Source organism: Laccaria bicolor, genomic scaffold, assembly GCF_000143565.1.
Source record: "Laccaria bicolor S238N-H82 LACBIscaffold_18 genomic scaffold, whole genome shotgun sequence".
Lineage (NCBI taxonomy): Eukaryota > Fungi > Basidiomycota > Agaricomycetes > Agaricales > Hydnangiaceae > Laccaria > Laccaria bicolor.
Window position 1 is genome coordinate 111,702 of NW_001889889.1, and position 21,703 is coordinate 133,404.

At 47.3% G+C, this 21,703-nt stretch overlaps 8 protein-coding genes across 8 annotated transcripts; 1 reads left to right on the top strand and 7 right to left on the bottom strand.

Annotated features, from left to right (window-relative positions):
• Nucleotides 1-510: 510 nt before the first annotated feature.
• LACBIDRAFT_299950 (uncharacterized protein) lies at nt 511-1,660 on the bottom strand (the record flags this gene model as incomplete). Its single annotated transcript, XM_001882834.1, has 4 exons — nt 511-1,100; nt 1,150-1,269; nt 1,317-1,458; nt 1,505-1,660. The coding sequence occupies 4 exons, from the start codon at nt 1,658-1,660 to the stop codon at nt 511-513; spliced, it is 1,008 nt and encodes a 335-aa protein (XP_001882869.1).
• An 871-nt stretch (nt 1,661-2,531) lies between these two features.
• LACBIDRAFT_299951 (uncharacterized protein) lies at nt 2,532-3,563 on the bottom strand (the record flags this gene model as incomplete). The annotated part of the gene is made up of 7 exons (XM_001882835.1): nt 2,532-2,647; nt 2,698-2,745; nt 2,796-2,984; nt 3,037-3,168; nt 3,222-3,254; nt 3,311-3,370; nt 3,425-3,563. 7 exons carry the CDS (start codon nt 3,561-3,563, stop codon nt 2,532-2,534), a joined length of 717 nt encoding a protein of 238 aa, XP_001882870.1.
• A 1,632-nt stretch (nt 3,564-5,195) lies between these two features.
• Nucleotides 5,196-7,183, bottom strand: LACBIDRAFT_299952 (uncharacterized protein; the record flags this gene model as incomplete). Its single annotated transcript, XM_001882836.1, has 20 exons — nt 5,196-5,228; nt 5,278-5,370; nt 5,424-5,566; nt 5,620-5,677; nt 5,735-5,762; nt 5,817-5,851; nt 5,901-5,925; nt 5,979-6,079; nt 6,140-6,179; nt 6,228-6,243; nt 6,300-6,311; nt 6,367-6,391; nt 6,439-6,473; nt 6,527-6,552; nt 6,622-6,647; nt 6,703-6,730; nt 6,788-6,845; nt 6,898-6,952; nt 7,006-7,131; nt 7,181-7,183. The coding sequence occupies 20 exons, from the start codon at nt 7,181-7,183 to the stop codon at nt 5,196-5,198; spliced, it is 966 nt and encodes a 321-aa protein (XP_001882871.1).
• Nucleotides 7,184-9,436: 2,253 nt separating this feature from the next.
• Nucleotides 9,437-10,223, bottom strand: LACBIDRAFT_299953 (uncharacterized protein; the record flags this gene model as incomplete). Its single annotated transcript, XM_001882837.1, has 4 exons — nt 9,437-9,449; nt 9,502-9,781; nt 9,886-10,113; nt 10,166-10,223. The coding sequence occupies 4 exons, from the start codon at nt 10,221-10,223 to the stop codon at nt 9,437-9,439; spliced, it is 579 nt and encodes a 192-aa protein (XP_001882872.1).
• A 1,401-nt stretch (nt 10,224-11,624) lies between these two features.
• LACBIDRAFT_299954 (uncharacterized protein) lies at nt 11,625-12,373 on the bottom strand (the record flags this gene model as incomplete). The annotated part of the gene is made up of 1 exon (XM_001882838.1): nt 11,625-12,373. Exon 1 carries the CDS (start codon nt 12,366-12,368, stop codon nt 11,625-11,627), a length of 744 nt encoding a protein of 247 aa, XP_001882873.1. The 5' UTR covers nt 12,369-12,373.
• A 607-nt stretch (nt 12,374-12,980) lies between these two features.
• On the bottom strand, nt 12,981-13,675 carry LACBIDRAFT_299955 (uncharacterized protein; the record flags this gene model as incomplete). The annotated part of the gene is made up of 4 exons (XM_001882839.1): nt 12,981-13,108; nt 13,167-13,358; nt 13,415-13,540; nt 13,594-13,675. The coding sequence occupies 4 exons, from the start codon at nt 13,673-13,675 to the stop codon at nt 12,981-12,983; spliced, it is 528 nt and encodes a 175-aa protein (XP_001882874.1).
• A 1,336-nt stretch (nt 13,676-15,011) lies between these two features.
• LACBIDRAFT_328703 (uncharacterized protein) lies at nt 15,012-16,212 on the top strand (the record flags this gene model as incomplete). The annotated part of the gene is made up of 2 exons (XM_001882726.1): nt 15,012-15,796; nt 16,128-16,212. The coding sequence occupies 2 exons, from the start codon at nt 15,012-15,014 to the stop codon at nt 16,210-16,212; spliced, it is 870 nt and encodes a 289-aa protein (XP_001882761.1).
• Nucleotides 16,213-18,731: 2,519 nt separating this feature from the next.
• LACBIDRAFT_328704 (uncharacterized protein) lies at nt 18,732-21,395 on the bottom strand (the record flags this gene model as incomplete). The annotated part of the gene is made up of 7 exons (XM_001882840.1): nt 18,732-18,772; nt 18,850-19,378; nt 19,648-19,836; nt 20,053-20,181; nt 20,644-20,665; nt 20,946-21,141; nt 21,191-21,395. 7 exons carry the CDS (start codon nt 21,393-21,395, stop codon nt 18,732-18,734), a joined length of 1,311 nt encoding a protein of 436 aa, XP_001882875.1.
• Between the last annotated feature and the right edge of the window lie 308 nt (nt 21,396-21,703).

The window sequence follows — 21,703 nt, forward strand, 5'->3', positions numbered from 1 at the left end:
TTACCACCTTACTGACGCAGTGCTGCCGTTCGGTCCGCAATCTTCGCTGGCAGTTGCAATGCTCCCATTTCAATTGAAAATAAGTCTAGGTCTGTAAGGGCGAAGTTAGTAAGAAGCATTAAACGGAGCGGCAGCGGGATGCCGGCAACAACAACGGCCCTCTGAGAGGGAGGTACGGGAGCTGTTGGAAGGGCTGCGACCAATGGGAGCGCGGGCAGCCCGAGTTAAAAGGGAGTGGAGATCAAGTCTCTCGAAGATGTCGGGAGACAGTTGGTATAGCGTTTTCGTCCTTGGCTTAGCTTAACACCAAGTTCAAAGCTGAAACCAAAAACAAGCAGACGACTTCGAATATGGAAGGCAATCGAATTGAAAGAGTCCAGCTACATGGATAGTATGGTCGACTCACGAGCGTTATTGATGAGGTCGTGAGTTATTGCGAATTGTATATGGTGTGCACAACAGGGTCTAGTAGGTCAAGGGCGAGGAAGAAAGGTCAAAACTACCACTCAGCTACTGACCCTCCAACAACCGTAAATGATCCAGCCCACACGCGCCTATAGACCAATCCTTCACGAGACGATACTTTCGCGCACCAGAGCACCCTTCAATAGCGCATACTCCTGGACCGCGACCGGAGGGCTGTAAGGGATCGGGCACGGGGCTTTCCACTGGTGGCAAAAGGGTGGTGGGTACAGAGAAAGAAATGACCGTTTTCTTGTCTTCTCCATCACCCTGGGTGGAAGTCACCCAACGATACATCGTCACGGGTTTCGATTCCTCTTTCTCCTCCCCCTCCCGCTCCGCTTCCTCCTTCTCCTCCGTGACATCCATATCCACGTCCTCGTCGACATCTTGCTCCTTTGACAGCTTTGACTTGGCTTTGACCTTGGGAGTGGCGGAAGGCGTGTCTTCCAGCGGCAACGCATTGGCGGGTCTCCGACCTCTGGGTCTACTTTGTTTCTTCAGCAACCGGTTGATGGTCTCCAGTTTCTCATCTTCTAGTTTTTTCTCCGATAGGTTCTTGCGTTTTCGGGCTGTCTCTTCGCGGCGGAGGGCGAGCTCGGATTCGTTGAGTTGCTTCTTATTGCCCGTGCGGCCAGCTGTAGGAGTTGGGTGCATTAGTTAGTGATATGATAGTTGTGAACGTACTGAGCGACACATGAGTAGAATCGACGACACTCGCCAGCACCGCCTGACGCGCTGTCATTGGTCTCGAAGATCGTTCCGACTCGGATTGAGATGGATCTTCGGACTCTACGTCAATTTCTGCTATGACCAGGGTTAAAACGTTCAAATCGAGAAAAAGAGAGATATACCAGCCCTGCGCCGTTTCGACGGTGATAGTTCAACGTCAGGCGTCGTACCAGGACTGTTGCTCGAGCTAGCTACGGTTGGAAGCTTGAGCTTGATGCGAAGTTTGGGGTGCACGGGTGGGGGTGGCTCATCGTCCTCATCGCCCTTGGTGGGGATCAGAATCTGCTACAGGTTGAAAGAGACGGCGAACCTGGTCATCCTCTTCCTCAACTTGCTCATCTTCGTCCTCGTCCTCTAATTCCTCCTCTTCGCCATCTACATCAATCTGCTCCTCCTCTTCCTCTACCTCCGAATCTATCTGCATATCTGCAGTAGCGGCAGCAGCACGACGAGTACGCACAGGCATTGATGACAGTCCAGATTAAAGCGGTTCCCATGACCCGTCAGTACGTACATGAGAATCTGATGAATTCCCACTCACTCACCGCTGCCTGACCCGCCTTCCACGGAGCGCGTCAATCCTGGCGCCATCGGGTATTTGATTTGAAATAGCCGTGAGAGAAATTGGGGTGGTCGCTGACGACGTGGAAATATTGCCGCTCGACGTCTCGAACGACGAGTTCAACATCATTACGTAATTGTGCGCGATCACTTTGGTCATTTGTGGCGGTGTTGGTAGTGCCTTCCTTCAAGTTCCTTGGAGTTCTTCCGAAATTTAGAAAACATCACTAGGTGGTGACGCGAAGTGATGCGAACCTGACGCGAACCACGTAAATCTCAAATACCCAAGTGGTAAGGGCCTATTCATCCAATACGACAGGCGCAACCACTGCTCCAAAACTGTAAGTGAATTTATATGGTTATACAGGATTTATGTAATGTGTTATTTCAGTTAAATTAGATGCCCGCGAATTCAGTTTTTTCCTGGCTCCCTCCGAATCATGCAGCCGCGAAGGAATCTACTGAATCATCCGACCCTGCAATACCGGCAGAAGCAAACTGTATGTCGGCAATACCATCATGTGGAAGGAAAATGGCTTCCTCGTTTCTCATTGACACATAGTCTCTGATGTGCAGGAGTACCCTGCTGGCTAATACGGAATGAAGACATCTCTCCGCTCTGTACATGCGATGATGAGTAGTTGACATATTCCAAATAAATAAAACACATACGGTGAAAGAATGTAAAAATAGTCTGCCTGTTGGTCAGTCACCAGTTAGGTGTTGAACGTTGATCTCTTGGTGAAAGACAATAAAATAACTGACTGGAAAAGCATTTATGACAATGACATTGGTAGTAGACAGGACTGCCAAACAGGGTAGTGTAAGAAACCCACGACCTTACACTCTGCGGACATTTTCTTACCAAAGAGGTACACATAAAATAGAATACCTAGCGGCTGGTTAGACAATCCCATTCGTACTCTACATTTTGAGACTGACCGTCGCAATATACAACGGCATAAAGACCTTTATTCCCTCCCTCTCGATCTAAAATGTTGTAATGAGATCAAGGTATCGTCCAGGAAATGAGAACCAACATGCGGTGACTCCAGGTATGATCATCAGGACAAGTAGCACTAATGCAGTTGGGTTAACCCTTTTCCTGCATTTTATTTTCAGGTACGCACCGGCCTCATACGCCATCAATAGCAGCCAGTTCACGTAGGACACCTTATTTGAACCAGTCATATAACACCCTTGAAACCCGGGATACGGTCTGCCGCTGTCTATAAAATAGGTTAGTGGAACATTTTTGGTAAGATGTAGTTTCCGACTCACATGCTAGGCTACGTTGGGAAAGACAAACGACGACATAGCTGGCAACAGCTATGGCAAGGAGAAAGATCGATAGAGCAATCCCTAAAAGCTTGTCCCGCTTCCATACGGCCCATGCACGCAGCGTAAATATGACTGAAAGCATCATATTAGTGTTTGTTCAAAATAAATATGATAGTGAGACGAACGTTCTGACAGTAGAAATCCAGTGACCATTAAATCTGAAAGCGTTGCATTAGAAGCGGCCAAAATCGGCAATGTACACAGAGTGACATACAGCTTTGGATGTTTCCAGCTAATCTGCAAACTGATGGGCTGATTGTGGTCGATAGCAGTTCTGCGATAGATATAGATAAGTAGTGAGTCCAGAATACAAACACAGTTCACACACGGAGAAGACACAACACAGCTGTGTCCAGGAAGGGGAGGTATCGCTGAATAGCAAACAAGATCTTCATGGGGCCCAAACTCGACGACCATACCAAATCCACCTCCATCCCCAGTGTCAAAAAATAATCGTACAAAAACATAGTCACGGCGGCAACTGCGATATTCAAAACAAATCAGATCAGTCTGGCGTTACCTACCACGCCTAATTCCGCTATGACCTACCATCGAAACACTACAAAAATTAGCTCGATGAATTAAATTTCACAGAACACGCACAGTGATCAGCCTGCTAGAAATCGCGTGGTCATAAAGCAGTTCCATTCCAGGGAGGGTCTGTACTAATGCCATTTGGAGTGTTGGGCCGAAGAGGAATGAATAAAAATTTGGGGAGTCAAACCCGGGGGCGCTTTAAGGATGCTATCGAGATGTGGAGACCGTCATTTATGATTTCTGTTTCCGTTCGGGACGGAAGCAGAGTAGCTAGGCGCTGGGCGAGCATCGATCGAAATGTAGTTGTCATCGTCGTATACAGGAGATCTACCTGAGGTTTGCACCCTTTAATCCGAACTTGGTGCGTAATTCCATAAGAGGGGTTTCTGCATCGCGACTGATGATAAGTAGGAAGAAAATGAAACGGAGAGAGCCCATCGGCACCCCCGAAGTGGCTTCTGCATTTGCCAGCCCTGTCGGCCGAATGGCTTGTTGGTTTGGGCCACCGCTGCACGTGGCATGTACAAGTCCGCTCGCTGGCGTGTGTTGCAGGTCAATTTTTGTATGCATAGTATGAAATGACATACGATTGAAACAAGTGATTCAGTAACTCTCATCCGTAGTGACCGATTTGTTAACTGGTTGATCTTGAGATATTTGGCCATATTCAACGACGGGAAAGGAGGGAGAGAGGGAGGGTTCTCGTTCGAGAACTGTTCGATGGGCCAGATCGGCGAGAGCCTGAGGTGGATACAAAAGCAAACACACGGGCAAAGGAAAGTACGGGAGCAATAGCACACCAACTTCCGGCTCCGACTGACACGTAACAAAACGGAACGAAAAAGACGACCATAGAAGAAACGGATACCCGTACCTCGGACTCGTAACGTTTCCGACGCCATGGTCGACTATTCTAACACCGGTCCTCTTCGAACGGCCGTTTTGAATCTTACAAACAACAATAGTCACTCGTAGGACCACACGCCACCAACTTTGTACAAGCAGTTTGTCGGCGAGATCATGTTGATGCTCATTGAACGCCCAGGGCTGAACGGATGACTTCGACATGTGTTCGGATGTCTAGCAAAACCTTATTTGCAAGATAGGATTCAGTGATCACTCCTCCGCGTCAAATCTCGTTATCAGGTAGCTGTTCATTCCAAGGCTACAGGTATCTGATAGTATCAATCCAACAACATCAACGGCGAAAAAGACAATTTACTCAACTTCAGCATTGGGACGGTCGGATGCTGGTTATGGGGGTACAAAGAGCAAGTATACGATCAACGGCGCGAGAAGCGACCCAAACAATCAGGGCCCACAGTGGGTTTCAAATTGTGGTCCTCAAATATCGATCTGAGGCTCTCAGATTTGGAATATCTCACCCTTTTGGGGCCCTCAGAGCCGATAAATCTACTGAATTTTGTCGACCCACGTTTCGTCTCAACATTATCTACATAGATAATATTAAAATTGACAAGGTTTTCGAAACCAGTCGTAAAATGAGATATAACATTGCCAATCAAAGTCTGTACACCGTGTTCCAAGTTGCGAAGCACGTTTCACGCTGATTCATATTCAGGCTCTCTAGAACCCTGTGAAGAAATAAGCTGTCACGTATGTAGACATGGGTGCGAGACTTACCACTTTTACAGCCGAACCTTTTTCCATATCGTTCCGAGAATCCGTCGCGAACTCTTTTTGCGTTTCAATCATGATTGAGATATTCTGCTGTTGCTGGAACATTACATCAATACAAAGCAGACTTGACTCAAAACAACGAGACCTACCCGACTAGAGGAAATCTTTCCGGTCTTGTTTTTTCCCAATGAGTTCAAAGATATACTATTTCCACTGATGCTTTCAATTCCGTCTGACAGTTCACGAATTTTCCCCCGCGCGTTGAGCGTTGCGAGCAGAGAGTTTGTATATACTATCTTTGGTATCAATAAATTGTGTGCGGCAAGCAGAGAAGGCATATCTTACGGCGTCCTATGCAGAAGTAAAAGGCGATATAAATGAACGTCTTCGGCCACGCGAGGATCTGGTGGTGAATATTTATTACTACATTATGTTTCCAATCGAAGAAACAAAAACGTACGGAAACGAGGGACGCTAAGGCACATAGGCTGTATCCAATTTATGAGATTGCGTCAAGAAGGAGCTTCGTGACGTGGGACTACCTTGTGAGAAGGCCTGTATTGATGGAGAAAACCATCTGCGCAATGCACATTCAGGCCGAGACAAAGCAGAGAATGAGCACGTACGAGTTTAGTAATGATTGTATCCGATCTGGGTGCGAGAGTTAGCGCATGCCGAGAGGGGGGCGGAAAAGTAAACCATACCTGTGAAAGCCAGTGCGAGAGAGGTGTAACATTGTGCACAATGAGGCGGCGATGACAATGTCGCCCGCCGCTGCTAGGGCATTGGTTGAGAGGGACAATGCCTATTGATTGGCAGAGAACCAGGTGTTAGAGACATAGAAAGTCTAATGACTACTCTTCACCTTGAGGTGAGTAAGTTGAGCGAAGGTTTCGAATCGTAACCTGTGTTTGCTGTTACAGCAAATGAGGCAGATTAAGTAGGTCACTCACGATATGATCGTATAAGCTAATTGAGTTAATCAAGTCAGTGAATTTAAATGACAATACAGGTTAGTTGGGCACCTAAGCTGACTCCTGTTGCGCAATTGAGTAAAAAGGTACTAGAGAAAAGGCACTGATGGTGACGAACCAAACTCCCCCAAGATAAGTAACGCCTGTGCTACTATTAGCCGCAGTCCACTGCTCAAAAATAAGCACTTACAACGATGACTATGAGCCACACTTTTCCATCGCTCACTGTAATTTAATGAAATTTAGTGGATAGAAAGTTACAGTAAACGGAAACTGACATCGCCAAATACGCGTTGCAAGAAAACTGTAACGTAACAGAAATCAATCAAATAAGTAAGTTCAGAACAAGAACAAGAGGGCGGAGTGGGCTCACCATTGCACTATAAACGTGGTCAATCCCTACCAGCAAACTGAAATTCAGGTCGCCCACAATGCAAACAATTAGGAGACGCACGTTGAATAGGACCTCAATTAAGAGTGTTCTATACTCAAAAAATCGACAAGTGAGTATTGGACCATACAGAAGTATCATCACGTACCGAACGAGCTCGCCAAGAAAAGTTGCATTGCCCCAATTCGTGATGGTATACGTGTAAACTGTGGGAAATCGTCAACTAAACATACGGCGATAGAATCGAGATGATTTTACCAGTGTGAGTGATGAGACCTTGATGTATGGTGTCGGTAAGCATGACACACGAAACCTATACACAATGATCACTTCGAGGTAGAAGCAAAATTGAACATTGATATTTACCAGGAATTTCAGCTGCCATCGATCGCTTTGGTGGGTAAAGTAGTACCACGCTTGAACGCAAGAAACTAGAATGATCCCGTCAAATTTTTGACAAACAGCGAAGTAGAATTCAGACCCCCAAAAAGGCTGTAGAGAGTCAGAAGAGCGGTTATAGAATGCTACCATGATCACTTACCATGCAGAAACGACAACCCCGATATAAGCCGCGCCCAAACTGTGTTGCGACAGAGATTACGGCGCGTGTTGATATTATTAGATTGATTGGTACGCACGTATCATTGAGCACGATTTGTGATAATGGAGCGGCATCTGTCATATCAACGACTTGCGGTTGCAACGTTAAAGCTTGAGGGAGAAAGCTGCGGAATTGAGCTCGAGCTTTTATGTTTTCCTGTTCAAGTTGTTCGAGGTTGTTCGGTGGTCTTACTCCCTCAAGGCCTCATGTGCCACGATCTTGAATGATGCCATCAAGGGATGTACAACTCAAAAGGATCTCGGGTACAGCCGAGAGACATTTAGGCTCTTGTGACCAAATGTGTGCCTGAGGAACTTCCCGTAGTGGTTTGGGAACTTGGTTGTATTCAAGATGTATTACTAACTACAGAAGTATGTATAAACCCAGAAACCTGAGACGACTCCTCAAGCTGTGTGAACCTTACTTGGATCAGCTCCTCAAAAAAACGATGGCCCTGCGTTTGGTGTAAGTATTTTTGAGTTGACGAAGCGATGATCGCAATTAGCTTATTCGCCTCGTGTCAGATTTCTCTGGATGTGCAATCGTAGCGAGCGATTCTTGTTATAATGTTCATTTCTGCGGCGAAGACGATATTACTGGATGAACTATGGATTGCTTTGTCCGAGATCGATGATGTAACGACTAGCCAGACGCACAACAGAAGGATGAAAATCTGTTGTGCCGGGGCCCGAAGCTCCACAATTGTTCGGGGCCCGGCACGTGCCTCTCCACGTATTCAGGGCCCTTTAAATAAACCTCCGTCCAGCGCATGGAGGCACATGGACGTTACATGTACATAGTTACTATCCCTATATACTTCCCTCGGGATAAAGACGCCTTTCTCCAAACCCATTGAAATCTTTGCACCAGTCAATCAACGTTGTTCTTATCTATCCCGTACGTTTCCACTCTTTGTGTCCAAATCAAGTCCAAACTCCGAGTCGTCGGGTGATCCCCCTATCACATCCCTACTTTATTTTTGTCTGGTCGTGAACTTATCTCACGAGTCTTATCTTCGCCGGTATTCCATCTTAACCTACTATGTTTGTTCAGGTGTTTGAAACTTTTTCACCGCTGCGCGATTTCTGCCTCACCACTTCATTGAATTCTTTAAATTTTTAACAAGCCAATAATATTTTTTCTCTTCTATATAAATATCTACTTTTTTTTGGTATAAATGTGTTGTGTTCGCTGTCGGAGGCGTTCCGGTGCTCAGGGTTCAGATATATCAGGAGATTGAAACTCGTGTCACACTAGGTAACAACGAATTTGGCTGATGGATGATGTGCGAATGTCACGCAAATGTCACGTTTTTCGAGCTGTTTTTCGAGCAAAATTTGGTATTTTGCCCTTCCTCCAGAGAGCACTTCATCTCCCCCTCTAGAAATTTGTAGGTAGACTTTCAAATACAATTTAAATGTACTTGGAAAGTTTCAGAATAAACAGTCTAGCCGATCCAAAGGAATCTGAGAAAACATTCCAATACTTTTGTTTGGTTGGTGTAATGAAAAGCACAAAGTCATGCCTCCAGAGCACAAATCTTCGAATCTCCCGCTGAAAATTTGGAATAGTAAATCTCATGCATAAATACATCTTCCCTGAAATTTACAAGATCCTAAGGTAAGCGGAAGGCAAGATAATGTGCAGTTTCAAACTCCTGATGGGTTTCAAACACCTGAACAAACATAGTACGTTACCGAACGGATAAATTCGAGGCTATGCGACCCTCTGACCCTCCAAGCTGCGACATCAGGATCAAGATGTGCTAGAGTTTCAGCGTTCCTCTCCTGCTCAGGACTCCTGTCGTTTGTCAAGATGAAAAACTTGTGAAAAACAAGCAAATCTTATATCCTCTAGCTATTCCTTACTTACTCGGTCTAGTTTCGCCTCATCCTCGACATCCGCAGTCAGTCACGACCAATCGAGCCCTAATTTTTCAGTGGTCGAGATGATCCTCTTAATTCAAACGTAATACTCTTGTATACCGCTAACCTTATGTATGACAGTGACTCGAGTCCATGTAACTATTTTTGTTTGCGTTGACGGGAGATATTATCAGATGAGTGTCATGAAGTACTATCCTCGCCCTAGGCAGACAGAAATTCGACAGCTTGCGGGCTTGCGCAGGTAGGTTTATGCGGAAGTCAAAGGCTCGAACTTGATTGCCCAATTTGACCCTTGCAACGCTTCACCAATTTATAACGGATTGCTGTAAGAAATATTCACTTCATGAATCAATCAAACAAAAAATGTATACGCACATCGCTATAAAAACTCCGTCATTACTAGCGCTGCTGACTGTCCTCTCCAGAGACGGAGTGCTGGATGCCTCAAGGTCAGATCTACTAGCATAACTGATGCTGCTAAGGCTAGATTGATAGTCCGCAATGCTTTCAGCGTAAGAGTGGACGGGAGGGGGAGGTAGAACTTGTAGATGAGGAGGAAGATGAACGGGGATGGTTCCTTGGTTTTTGTTGGCATCTTTCTTCAGAAGCCTTGCAAAAGATCGATGAACTCTTTCAAGAAATCCATAAATTCTGTCTGAGAAAATATTTGAGCATATACAAATGCCCAACATGCCTACCCGTCAAACCACAGCGAAATTTGGTGAAAAATTGGGCCAGTGATAGGAGGGAAGTACTCACAGATCACTATGATGATGTAGCCCCACAGCGGAAGCGAGATACTTCCACCAGACTCTGAATCGGCCCATGCTGGGTGCGGGAACAATAATACGAATAGTGTGAGAGGCATCCTCAAAAGCGTGCTAGTAGCAGGCGTCATGGCGGTAGTGGGGTAATGCTGTAAAGGAGTCTTGAGACATTGGTTTCCAATTGAATAAAATAGGGGGTGGGAAGAGTTGCGAAGCCAGTCTGCGGCAGTATGTAAGCATGAAAAGCATTCCAAATATGAAGGAGCCCACACCAGTGAATGCCACCCTATTCCATGCGCGCCGACCGCTGCCCTCGCGTGCATTGGTCATGAAGAGGTCACGGGGCTCTCAAGGCAAAAGCTACGTTTAGTAAGAACGCCGACAAGATTGACGTTGGAGGGTTCAAGTTTCAACTTACCTTGAATGACATGTATCGTACAGGCTATTCTTCCTCCACGCTATTCATCATGCCCTGGCTCCTGTTTTTGGGGATCTACGCGCTCGGGGTAGATATGACCTAGAAATGAAATTGTATGTTAGTGCGATAAATTTGGTGATATGGTGACGGTGGTAGTGAGAACAAGGACCGAACACCCACTTGTTTTCTCTTCCAAACTTGCAAGACGGGCATTCTGTAAATCAAATCGGATGAATATCAATGAACGACTGTGTGTGTGACTACATACTGCAATAGCGGAACCTGGCTCGAGAGCAATGGGATTCACTGTGTCGTTGGCACCGATGACGAGAGTGCACTTTCGACGATGTACGTACCTTTTATGCTGACGTCTACAACAGCCTCTCTACTCCGCAAACGACACGCAGGACATCAGAAGGAGAAGAGGGGACGCTACCAAAAGCGAGAGTTCAAACTTCCCTCGCTGTAGTTTACGCAAAGGCGTTGAAGGTTTTGAATTTATGGTGACCTTTTAGTGATTTCCGGGTATTTTATCCTGCATCTGTGTATGTCAATGAGAACAGCGAAGCGAGACAGCCTGAAAAGCGACGTAACCTCGTCAGGAATGGTCAGAGGGGGACTTTCGGAACCGAGATGCACTGAACGGCCTGAGACAACGAAATTGAAGTCGGCGTAACGGAAAGAATACCAGATTTCTCGTCTCGTGTGTCCTGCACTGTGAATTTCTCAGGGTTGACGTCCACGAGTAGACCACCAACATAGCCTGTCTTGGTACCACATGAAAAGCGGGCAAACTGTGGACCGTACGCTGAACATGGTGTAATGGGACGAATCGACGAGCATTGTTCTTCTGCGGAACAACTTATATTCAATCAGAACCTAACTCACTCACCCACCATTGAAGTACGCCTTTTTAGTAGATTGCACGCCCTCGAGTAGCGAGTGATGAGTTGAAGAAGCGGCTGCGGGAGTGGGAAAGTCATCATGAGATGAGGCGCTGGAGCCCCAACAAGAACGAAGAAACAGATATCCAAGTTTATATCAATGAGCTGATTTGCAATATTTTTCGCCGTTTGCCATTGGGCGGAGATTATGACTTGTTCGTCACCCCCGAACGGCACGGATCGTGGGCTTGTCGCCTGGGTGTTTTGAAGTTGTCCAAGAGGAACCATCGAATCAGAAACCCATCTAATGAGATGGAACAGGGTGGATTGCTGTTGCAATGTATAATACAGATTGGGTCTCTTGTTGTAAGAGAGGTGGGTATCTGACTGGGAATGAGCTACGTTGCTGAAGACTGGAGGCAATCGCACCTAAGACTCCATTTTGAGGTCCATAGTTTTGTCCTTCAAAATCCCCTCTCCCTTTTCTTCGAACACAAACGCCGGAACCACTCCCATCTTGCAAAGACTCTCCCTCATCTCGTCCGCGATAACCAACGCTGCACCCTTCGCCAGCTCCGTAGCGCGTACCAGATCATCCAACCCACTCGACCCTACCCCCCCTTCCTTCCAAGACGTGTGCACGCATGACGCGGTCATCTCTTGGTGGCCCAAGTTCTGCGTAACAAGGAACGCGAAACACCCTGTGGCCTCCACCTCCACTTCCTCCTCCGACGGGTCCACGACCAGCTCCCCGCCCACCCTTCTTCCAACAGGCATGGCACATATTATCCCCTTCATGGGTATGGATCCCGCATTCAAAAACGCCAGTGTCGCGGCGTTGATCATTGCAGCCACCATCCCACTCCCATCCCTCGAAGGTGATAAGGCCTGCACGACGAGCTGGACCAGCGTCCTCGGGTTCCGCGACAAGATTAAGGAAGGCGAAAGGGCGCTCTTTACGATGCTTGCTAGCGCCTTGGCTTCTGTGGCGGGGACGTTAGATAGCGGGCGGACATGTACCTCAAACGTAGCCTGCGACGGGAGTTCGGCGGCTAAACGGACTTCGATAGGCCCGGATAGGGAGGCGAGTGCGTGTGTGTTTGGGCCGAAGCCGAAGCGGGCGGAGCCGTCTGTACGTGCAAGGTGTTCATAGCTTAGGTGCAGGGAACGCATCGTAGTTGAGAGCAGACTTGATTAGATTACAGTGCTTTGCACTGCCGTCTGCACAACGGAATTTGGAAAACCTGTTTGTATGTGTTTTACCGTGACTGCAACAAATCGGGGAGAAACAGACCACTTCATCCAACAAGGCCTAAAAATTACTTGTGATGAGAGATGACGCCCACCATGCCAAATGATAATCCGTGTGCGCATCGCATCTGATACATATGGCGCCACGGGAGTTGGTTGTGTGCTCAGATCTGGTTCTAATGCGTGACAATCTGTGACGAATACACAAAACCAAACAGAGTTTTCGAAACTTCCTTGTGCAGACGGCAATGCAAAGCACTGTAGATAAGGCGAAAATTGATCGTAACATACTTCGCACTCTTGCTCTTTTGTTATTTTCTTGCGCTTTTGATCGAAACGAATGTCTCGATGGAAGTCAATGAAAAGATCAAAGGTGCGCAGCCTGGAGCAACGTTGAACGTGGCAGGAGAAACCATATTAAATACAAAGAGGTACATACGGCTAATTTAAAATACTACTTATAGAATATACTGGAGAAGAAAAACCCTCCACCATTGCTGAAGGCGGCAATGTTCGGAGGGGATAAAGCAAGCTCTACATGCCTGGTGGCACTGCTTTACACTTCTTACGATGGCGAATAAAGGCAGATCTCGTCCCAAAGGTATTCCCACAGCCACCCGTGCAACGGTGGGTTTTCCTTTGGAAATGCGAATTGATATGATCTAATGAAAAGGACGGTCAGAATCGACCACGAAAGGAAAAGGATGCTTAAGGACTGACTTCTCAAATTGTGTTTGGCCGTGAAATCCTGGGGACAAAATTCACAGACAAACCGCCCAGGAACCGCCTTTCTCCTGCGTCTGTTTGCGGCGGATACTTGTTCTAGAGTCGCTACAACTACACGTGGTGGCGGTTCGGTCACACCAGCTTCGGGAACCTCAAGGTTCATGGGCGGTATTAACGCTTCCCAGGCTTGCAAAAATATGGTAAGGCTAGTATGGACAAGGCGTGGTATAGCAACTGCATACCTGGTAAAATTGGTTGAGGAGTTGGCCCCACAGGTCCGGCATCGGGAGGGATGGATTCAGTGGGTGACATCCATGCCTGCCTCTCCGCTGGATCAGGAAACGTGAAGATATCGCCCTCCGGGAAGGCTGTGAAGGGCGACGGTAAGTTTACCAACAAGACAAGTAGAGCTACTGCGTACCTGGCAGGTGGAACGGCAGAGAATAGCATGAGCATATTGCCGAAGGCAAGAAACATAAATTGCAAAATGTTTCGAATTCCATGTTGGGACTGGGTTTACGAATTCCTTTCCTCAAACTTTATATTTATACCTTTGAGCACTGAACATCCTTGTGGTAAAAGTAATTCTTATGGCGGGGGGAGATCGCTGACCTGTGAAACGTCCTTGCCATAGTGACTCCAACTCTAATATTTATCAAACGTGGGATACGCGAGGTGGTGCGTAGCTTCTTTTAGGTGATCAGGCGGCCTTTGAGTTATTGCCTGGAGTTGCGCCCCGCCTCCGTAAATCATCCTGCTTGAATCTTGAAGGCAACAGGATCCTTGTGTTTTGAGCCTCGAACAGCGACACGATTGTCATTGACTATTCGTCCTGCAACGTGTCATTTGCACCTCGACGGTGATAAGGAGGAATGATAAACATGAAGCCTGCAGCCAGCTGCCAGACCGTCGCGTATGACACTGTATCGATACGATGCACCTGTTAATTGTTGATGAAAGCTTGGGGGGAATTTTTGATGAAAGGAGCATAGCAGACCTTATCGTGGGACAGGGAGGCGAACGCTATCAGGCTCATTGCCAGAGAACCAAGAATATTAACGGGAGTCGTAAGCGGTGCATTGTGAGGTTCTTGCAAAGTGGCATTCCACATGTGTCATATTCAATGGCAAATGCTTGAATGAGTGCCATATGCGCTTCAAATGAGGGTTATGAACGACCCGAGCCTTTTGGGACATGGTCGGTGAGACTTACAAACAATAAAAAGTGAGCTGTGATACTCACTTGCATAAATGGGGTAGAGTTGTGACGGATGAAACGCAGGCGGGAGAGGTGTTTCAAGGGGTCCCGAACGTACGCGACAAGTTAACCGTAGATTGTAACCAAGCAGCAACAACATGAATAAGCTCTTGGTGTGCGCGATATCGATCATGACAGAAGTTGTTCTCATTTCAACATCGGTGGGCACTTGACACCTGAAACAAGGATGTATCGGACACCTGAGCGAAGCGCAGGACATATCCTAGGACGAATGAATCATTTTTGCTGATTGTTTGTGTATCTGACAGATACTGAGGACAGATCCATTATTTCAATTCAATTGAAGGATTTGTTCACAATATCTGTCTCCAGTTCAAACAATAAGCAAAAATTGTTTGTTCGTCAAACAACCTGTCAATGAATATGCTCAAGTGCCTGATTGTCCACTGTTTGAGGTGTGAAGGGACATCGTTGTCTTTGGCACTGTTTGCGTGGGAATGTGATCGGCCCTTTTTCCCTTGTGTCCGAGTCCCCCCAAGTCCTTCCCCTCGTCTTTGTCGTTTCTTTGCACCGATCGAGGTTTGAAGCTAAAACGAACCACACAAGCGGAGACAAGCGGCTATGAATTCTCAAATCCTTACTCGCTCCGCTAAATCAGGTAACGACTGGGGCCGAAACGAACTCGCCGCATACAACATCAGCACGGAACCCCAGGATGCTGCCACTTTCTTCCAAGTGGATCATCTTCCTGAACCTCATGTTCCCGCTGATATGCTGTATAAGCTGGAAGCCGAAGACGCAACCAACCTTGATGCCTTTCGCACCATATCTGCGATGGATCTTGCCATGAATGCGACGCCATTGGAGTCAGCTGTCGACGATTTTGTTGTTCGCCTCTTTGACATTCTTGGCTATACTAGTCGACACGCTTTGCTGCGCACCCGGAAAGACATCGAACTATTTATTTGCGGAGTTTCCATGCTTGCAAAAACAGATGTGTGCTTGTTGAAGAACCGTTCCGAGATCATTCTTCTTGTTCAAGAGGATAAGCGGCAGATGGAGGACAGAGGTGACGCAGAGGCCCAACTCATTGCCGAGGCGATCGCGGCGTTTCAGAGCAACAACAAAAAGCGTATCCTCGCTGGATTAGACCCAGTCCAGCACCTTCTAATTCCCGGAATCGTCATGATTGGAACTGCCCCGATATTGTACAAGATCCGCGTTACGAAAGGATTAGCCGATGCCGTCACGTATGGGGCTTTTCCCCCGGTGCCCACTGTCGTTCACTTCCATGTCCCTGCCGTTCCTCGCCCACATCGTCTCTTGAGCGAAGGCATGAAACCCTTGGACAATCGCCACATCATCCTTCGCTGCTATGAAGCATTCAAAAGGTTCATCATCTTAAAGTAAGTTTGCCAATACTATTGCAGCGGATTGTCTTTTCGAACTGAGAAATATTAGCTAAGCAAGTTTCCTGAGGCAAATTGGACAACACCCCTTGTCTCCAAATGGTCTTTTTGAATTTTACCGGCGCCGCACCCTTTTACGGTTCCTTGGGACGTTTAGTTTCCATATTTTGGTGTCCTTTCCTTGAAACAAGACCGTCAATTGCTACGCTTACTACAAAAAAATTGCAGCTCATTTTTATCCTCCCTCTTCATAAGCCCAAGGTTCCGATTCTGTACCCTCTGATCTGTCATCCCTTGCGTCAATGCCGCCACCACACCGCGCCACCAGCTCATCCAACTTTAGCACTGGGGGAGGTATGCCAGCCAGAGCACCCAACGTCAAAGCTGCTAACACGGGAAAAAATCTTCGTTAAGTTAATATCAGGCCTGGGTCCTTGGTGGGCGTCGTGGTCGTCTCAGATAAAGTAATCCCACGTCCTCATTTGCCAGTCATCAGCTGGAAACCTACAGCTTAATTTGGCCTTTCCGGCGATATGGTTTCATGGAGGAAAGGAAGGCCAAAAACGCGATGCACACCAAGATGCACACAAGATGCACACATCGAAAACTGTGAGTCATGACCGTGAGCGGTTAACCGCTTACCCGGATATGCGGATAAGCCAAGTGTAAGCGTCTTTCGTGAGGTCCCTTGTTATGTAAAATAGCAGATACAAACACCAGCAGTCTGGTTGGCACATCTCACTTCGATTGACAGTTAGTGGACATCGAATCTAGATACTGTATACACGTGCCGAACTTCTGAACTTGAACGCCCAAGCTTCCCACATACTTGTACTTATGTTGTGTCATGATGTATTGTCCAGGTGATTACGCCAGCCGTTTCGAATGCAGGCGTCTACGGTCATTGTTGGGGTCATTTCACTTATAATTAACACGTCAAGAGGGTAGATCTGAAAATAGAGAAACAGTAGGAGAGCGAGCTGCGAAGTACATTCCACTGTTATAATATTGAATACAAAGGGGTAGGGCAAATCGAAAACACGTATTAACAGAACACAGGGTTTGAGGACAAAAATCATCCACAGTTGTTGAAGGAGGCTTGTTTGGAAAGGATAAAGCAAGCTCTACGTACCCGACACTGATTTACACTTCTTACGATGGCGATTCAAAGAAGATCTCGTCCCAAAGTTACTCCCACAGCCAGCCGTGCAGCGGTGATTTTTTTTCTGGAAATGCGAATTGATATGATCTATTTAAAAGGGTCAGATTTGATCACCAAAGAAAAGGGACGATTAGAGTGACTTTTAAATTGTGTTTGGCCGTAAAATTCTGGGGACACAAATTACAGACAAACCGGCCAGGCACCGCATTTTTCCTGCGTCTGTTTGCGGCGGCTACTTGTTCTGGAGACGCCACCAATGCACGGGGTGGCAGTTCGGTACCAGCTTCAGGGACCCAGAATTTCATGGGCGGTATCAATATGATGTAGGCATGCAAGAATATGATAAGGGTGGTACGGACAAGGCGTTGTAGAGAAACTGCAAACCTGGTAAAACTGATCGAGGTGGCACCACAGGTCCAACATTGTGAAGAATGGACCCATTATGCGATATCCATTGCTGCCTTTCCGCCCCATCAGCAGTGGTGATGATATCGCCCTCCGAGAAGCCTGGAAGGCGATGTTCAGTCCATTAACAAGACCAGTACAGTTACTGCGTACCTGGCAGTTGGGAAGACAGAAAATAGCTGCATGAGCATAGTGCTGAAGAAAAGAAGCATGATTCGCAGAATGTTTCTGAGTCCATGTGGACACTGGGTTCATGTAACTTGGGAGTTCCTTGCTTTATAGGTTTGAAAAAGATTGGCAGTGACTTGCCACTGCACACCCTTGGGTGATAATGGTCCCGCCCTTCCGAGGTGATTGACAGCGTTGTCAAAATCATACTCATAGGGATCTGGAGAGGCTGTGAGTCGACCCGAAAATTTCTTCCAAAATTTCTTCCAAAGTTTCTTTCGAAGTTTCTTTCAAAGCGCTGAGCCCATGTCCATCGCGCCGAGCTGGCGCCAAATTGGCCAAACCAAAAACCTTATTCCCTCCCTCGCGTGGATTTAGCGCTCGGCGATCGGGCACCGTGGCATTGTCTGCAAACAATCCTTAGGGGGCAGCGTGCCACCCAGCGTACTTTTGAACCTCAAATGCGGGGCATTTGCTAAGGGGTCGATCAAGATCAATGTACGAAAGCGCTGAAGGATCGGATAGGGAGCTTTTTCGTGTGACGACACGAGGGCAGTAAGAAATGCCACAGTGAAGTGGACCATCAGAGTCGACCGAATATTCCACACCGCGCTTCTTAAGGCTAGTAGTTCTGACCATCGTTCACGATCATTATTGAGGCTTGACCATTAGTAGCGCTAATGTCCAGATTGTACAGCAAATCACACACCGACGTCATGCAACCTGTTCCTCGACGGTGATAAGGAGGATTAATAAACATGAAGTGTCCAGTGGAGTGCAGCGCTAGTCTCGTTCCCATCCCAAGGGAGTGGCCGCCGGGTTGTGGTGCAGGCCTGTGCAGTGTCACCAACATCATGCCCTCTGAATGCCGTTAGCGCAGGAACGATGGATGGAAATAACAATGTTGTGAAGTTGCTGGCATGGACGTTACTATTCCCCATCGGTGCTGAATATGCCAACAAAGCCAGGGAGGGCTCTTTCCACTGCCGGTTGTTTTCACCGATTTGATGTGGCTGCAGGTCCGACACCAAGAAGCATATGGCACCATCCAGGATGTAACATGCCCTCCTCCCCTCCCTTCTTCTGCCCCAGACAATGATGGCGAAAGGAATGGCGAAAGGGTTTATGACTTCTTTACTGCGTCAATCCTCATGACCCCACATATCACCGCTTAACTAAAACACTTCAATGGATCAATCATGCCAGTGTCATTGGCCAAACTCTTCTCAGCACCCGTCCTAAAAATCAGTCAGTTGTAAAAACGATCCCACGCAAAAGTGGGTCACCTCATCTCTCTCCCGTCGCACTCTTTTACCATTCAGGAGGTCTCTATCCTCTGCAAGGGCTTGACAGTGACCATTTACCTGAGGTTTTGACAACGCCCTTCTTCTCTTGGGCATTGAGAACACCTGCCCGAACAAATCCCAATATTTTTTCCCTCTTCCCATAAACTTCGCGACACAAGGTTTGGGTAACGTCCGCGTCTCGTGAGGCAATGCCAAGATGCGGGGCAGCTCAATTATCGACGTCGTTGGGAAAGGCGGAGTTGAGAAGGGATCACTTGGGCGCGCATCTGGAATGGCCAAGAGAAGGAGGAAAGGAGTATCGCGAGAAGGAGGAGTGGAAGTAGCGTCCTCGGAATGGAGGATACGATGTTCGGCAAGCAAAGTGAGCTCGTGAGGAGTTGGACCAGCTAAAGTGGGGGATGGATCTCTAAACACAAAGTTATATGCCTTTGCGGGGCGAGAGAGGATGGGATAAGGTCTACGAGGACGAGTGGAGCGATCTAGAAAGATAACAGAGTTTTGTCTGACGATGCGGGGAAAGTTAGAATTGCAAGGGGCCTGGCATCTCGTTTGTAGTATACCGATGGGGAAGGGGTTTGTGTTGACGAACGCAACATAACTCGTTCAAGAAAAGGGGATTATGCCTGAGACGCGCGGCGCTATGTAGAAGGTAACTGGTAAGAGGTGGTAAGAGAACGCAAACGTGCGAGTCGGACATGAAAGCAGAGGAGATGGAGGTCGTGGACGAATGGGATGTTTAAGTACAACCTTATCTGTGGTGTCAAGCTTTCAAGTGTGAGATACAATATATGGCGAGAAAAACATACGGTAGAGATCTCGTTTAATTGTTGATCGATGGGGGTGATCTCAATATGGGAGGACGCCTTCGGGCTTGCCCCGTGAGAGGAAGGTGATGGGTCAGGGAGCGAGACACTGGAAACAACGTTAGAGAATAACGCTGGAACTGTGGGGATGATAATAACACGAAGGTCTATGTGTGTCCAAACGGCCGCAATCTGAGCGAAAAATGTTAGTTTAGTATCACAGGAACCTAAAGAACCTACCCCTCAGATACCAAACCAACGGCCGATGCAACATGTCAACAGCGTCAATGGCCTCTCCCCGTTAGCATCCTCCAACATCATCATCCCGACCAACGTCTCAATTTCAAGAACATCCTCATCCATCTTCTCACTTCACGCTATCCTTTCATATTCGACAACGCAACCTACAGCATCAAATCCACCGATCTTTTCCGCTTCGGACCGTGTTTTATGAGAGGAACCATCCAGTTGTATGGTGCGAAGGATTATGCGGAACATGAAGAGAGGGGTTTCAGTGTGGTCTTCGGAAGCGTCACGCTAGGTAAATGGGCGGGCAAAACGAAGCTTCAAAGGAGGGATTGGAGAGTTATTGATGGCGATGAGATTTTAGAGGAGCGGGAGAGGAGATAGGTTATGCTTAGGCGGACGATGAGCCTAAGGAGGTTGGTGGACACTGGATACGCGCGTCACAGCTGGAGATGTGTTTGGAAAGGCTTTTCACAAACAACAATGAGTTCGGTGAGTAGTAGTAACCATTCTCCTCGTGCTTATCAGGAGACGCATTTGAGCGTTACAGGCGTCAACAAGGTTTCTGGTGATATTTCAACGATCCCCTCACCTTGTGCGTTCATTCGACAGTTATCCGCGCCTTTGGGATCGGTACACAAGTCTTGTACAAATCCATGACGACGCGATTCAGAAGACAGGGACCAAACATTGCACATATACTTACATAATCTTATCTTGATCTTATCTCTTCACGTCAGACGCCGCTTTTACAGAATTACAAGGCGAGCGATTTCTACAGGCGGTATCAAATTTCTAACGCAACTAGAGCCCCAGTATTCGCTCGACACTTTTTAGAATGGCGAATCAAAGAGGACCTCGTCGCGAAGCTTTTCCCGCAACTACCGCATTTGTGATCTTTTTTCTTCAAGTGAGAGTTGATATGATCTGATTCAGAGTGAAATTAGATTCAAGGTCGTGAAAAAAAAAAAAAAAAAAAAAAAAAAAGAGTAAGAAAAGAGTGCTAACTCCGTAGATTGTGCTTGGCGGTAAAATCTTGTGGGCAAAAGACGCACACAAATCGCCCAGGTGTAGGTCTGGTTCTGCGTCTATTTGCTGCAAAAACCTGTGCTGGCGACGAGGCTACTGGCTGGGGGGGTGGTCCCCCTGCCCCAACGCCGGAGACGGTCGCGTCAGTTGGAAGCAGTGGCTGCCAGTTACCTTGGAGTCCTATAGGGTTGATCATGTCGCCCTGTCCAAATTCTGGCACAGCTAAGTAATGGTAAGGCTTCAATCACGGTGTTGTAGAGCGAGTGCGTACCTGATGGCAGGTCCTGCATGAAATTGAACGGAGTATGGATTGCAAGAAGATGCTGATATTGTGGCGACGCTACCACTGGTCGTTCCATGGTTCCAATCTCGGAAGTGGCGAATTCAACAGATGGCAATTTTTGGGAAAGCTGGGAATGGTAGGGGCATAATGTCAGAGGGGAGAGGCACAAGTTGCAGTAAGTGTCCGGTTGCATGGTGATGCTTGGGGCTTACTGATACTGCTGGGGGTTCTTGCCTTATATCGGGAATTCAAGCATTGACCCTGGATTGTTTATGTGGTTGAAGCAGCATTAGTTACATTCGATATGGCTTGCAATTTCTTATGGCAGTGTGCACATTGATAGAAGTTAGATGCCAAGCAATCCTTCTACGCATTACTGGATTTCAAGGACTGAACATGTACTGCCCTGGCCATCAGGCCATTGTAAGGTTGCTTGAATGATAACTTTCTGGTACATTTTCTTGGCCACATTTGGACTTTTGTGACAGATGTCTACATTCG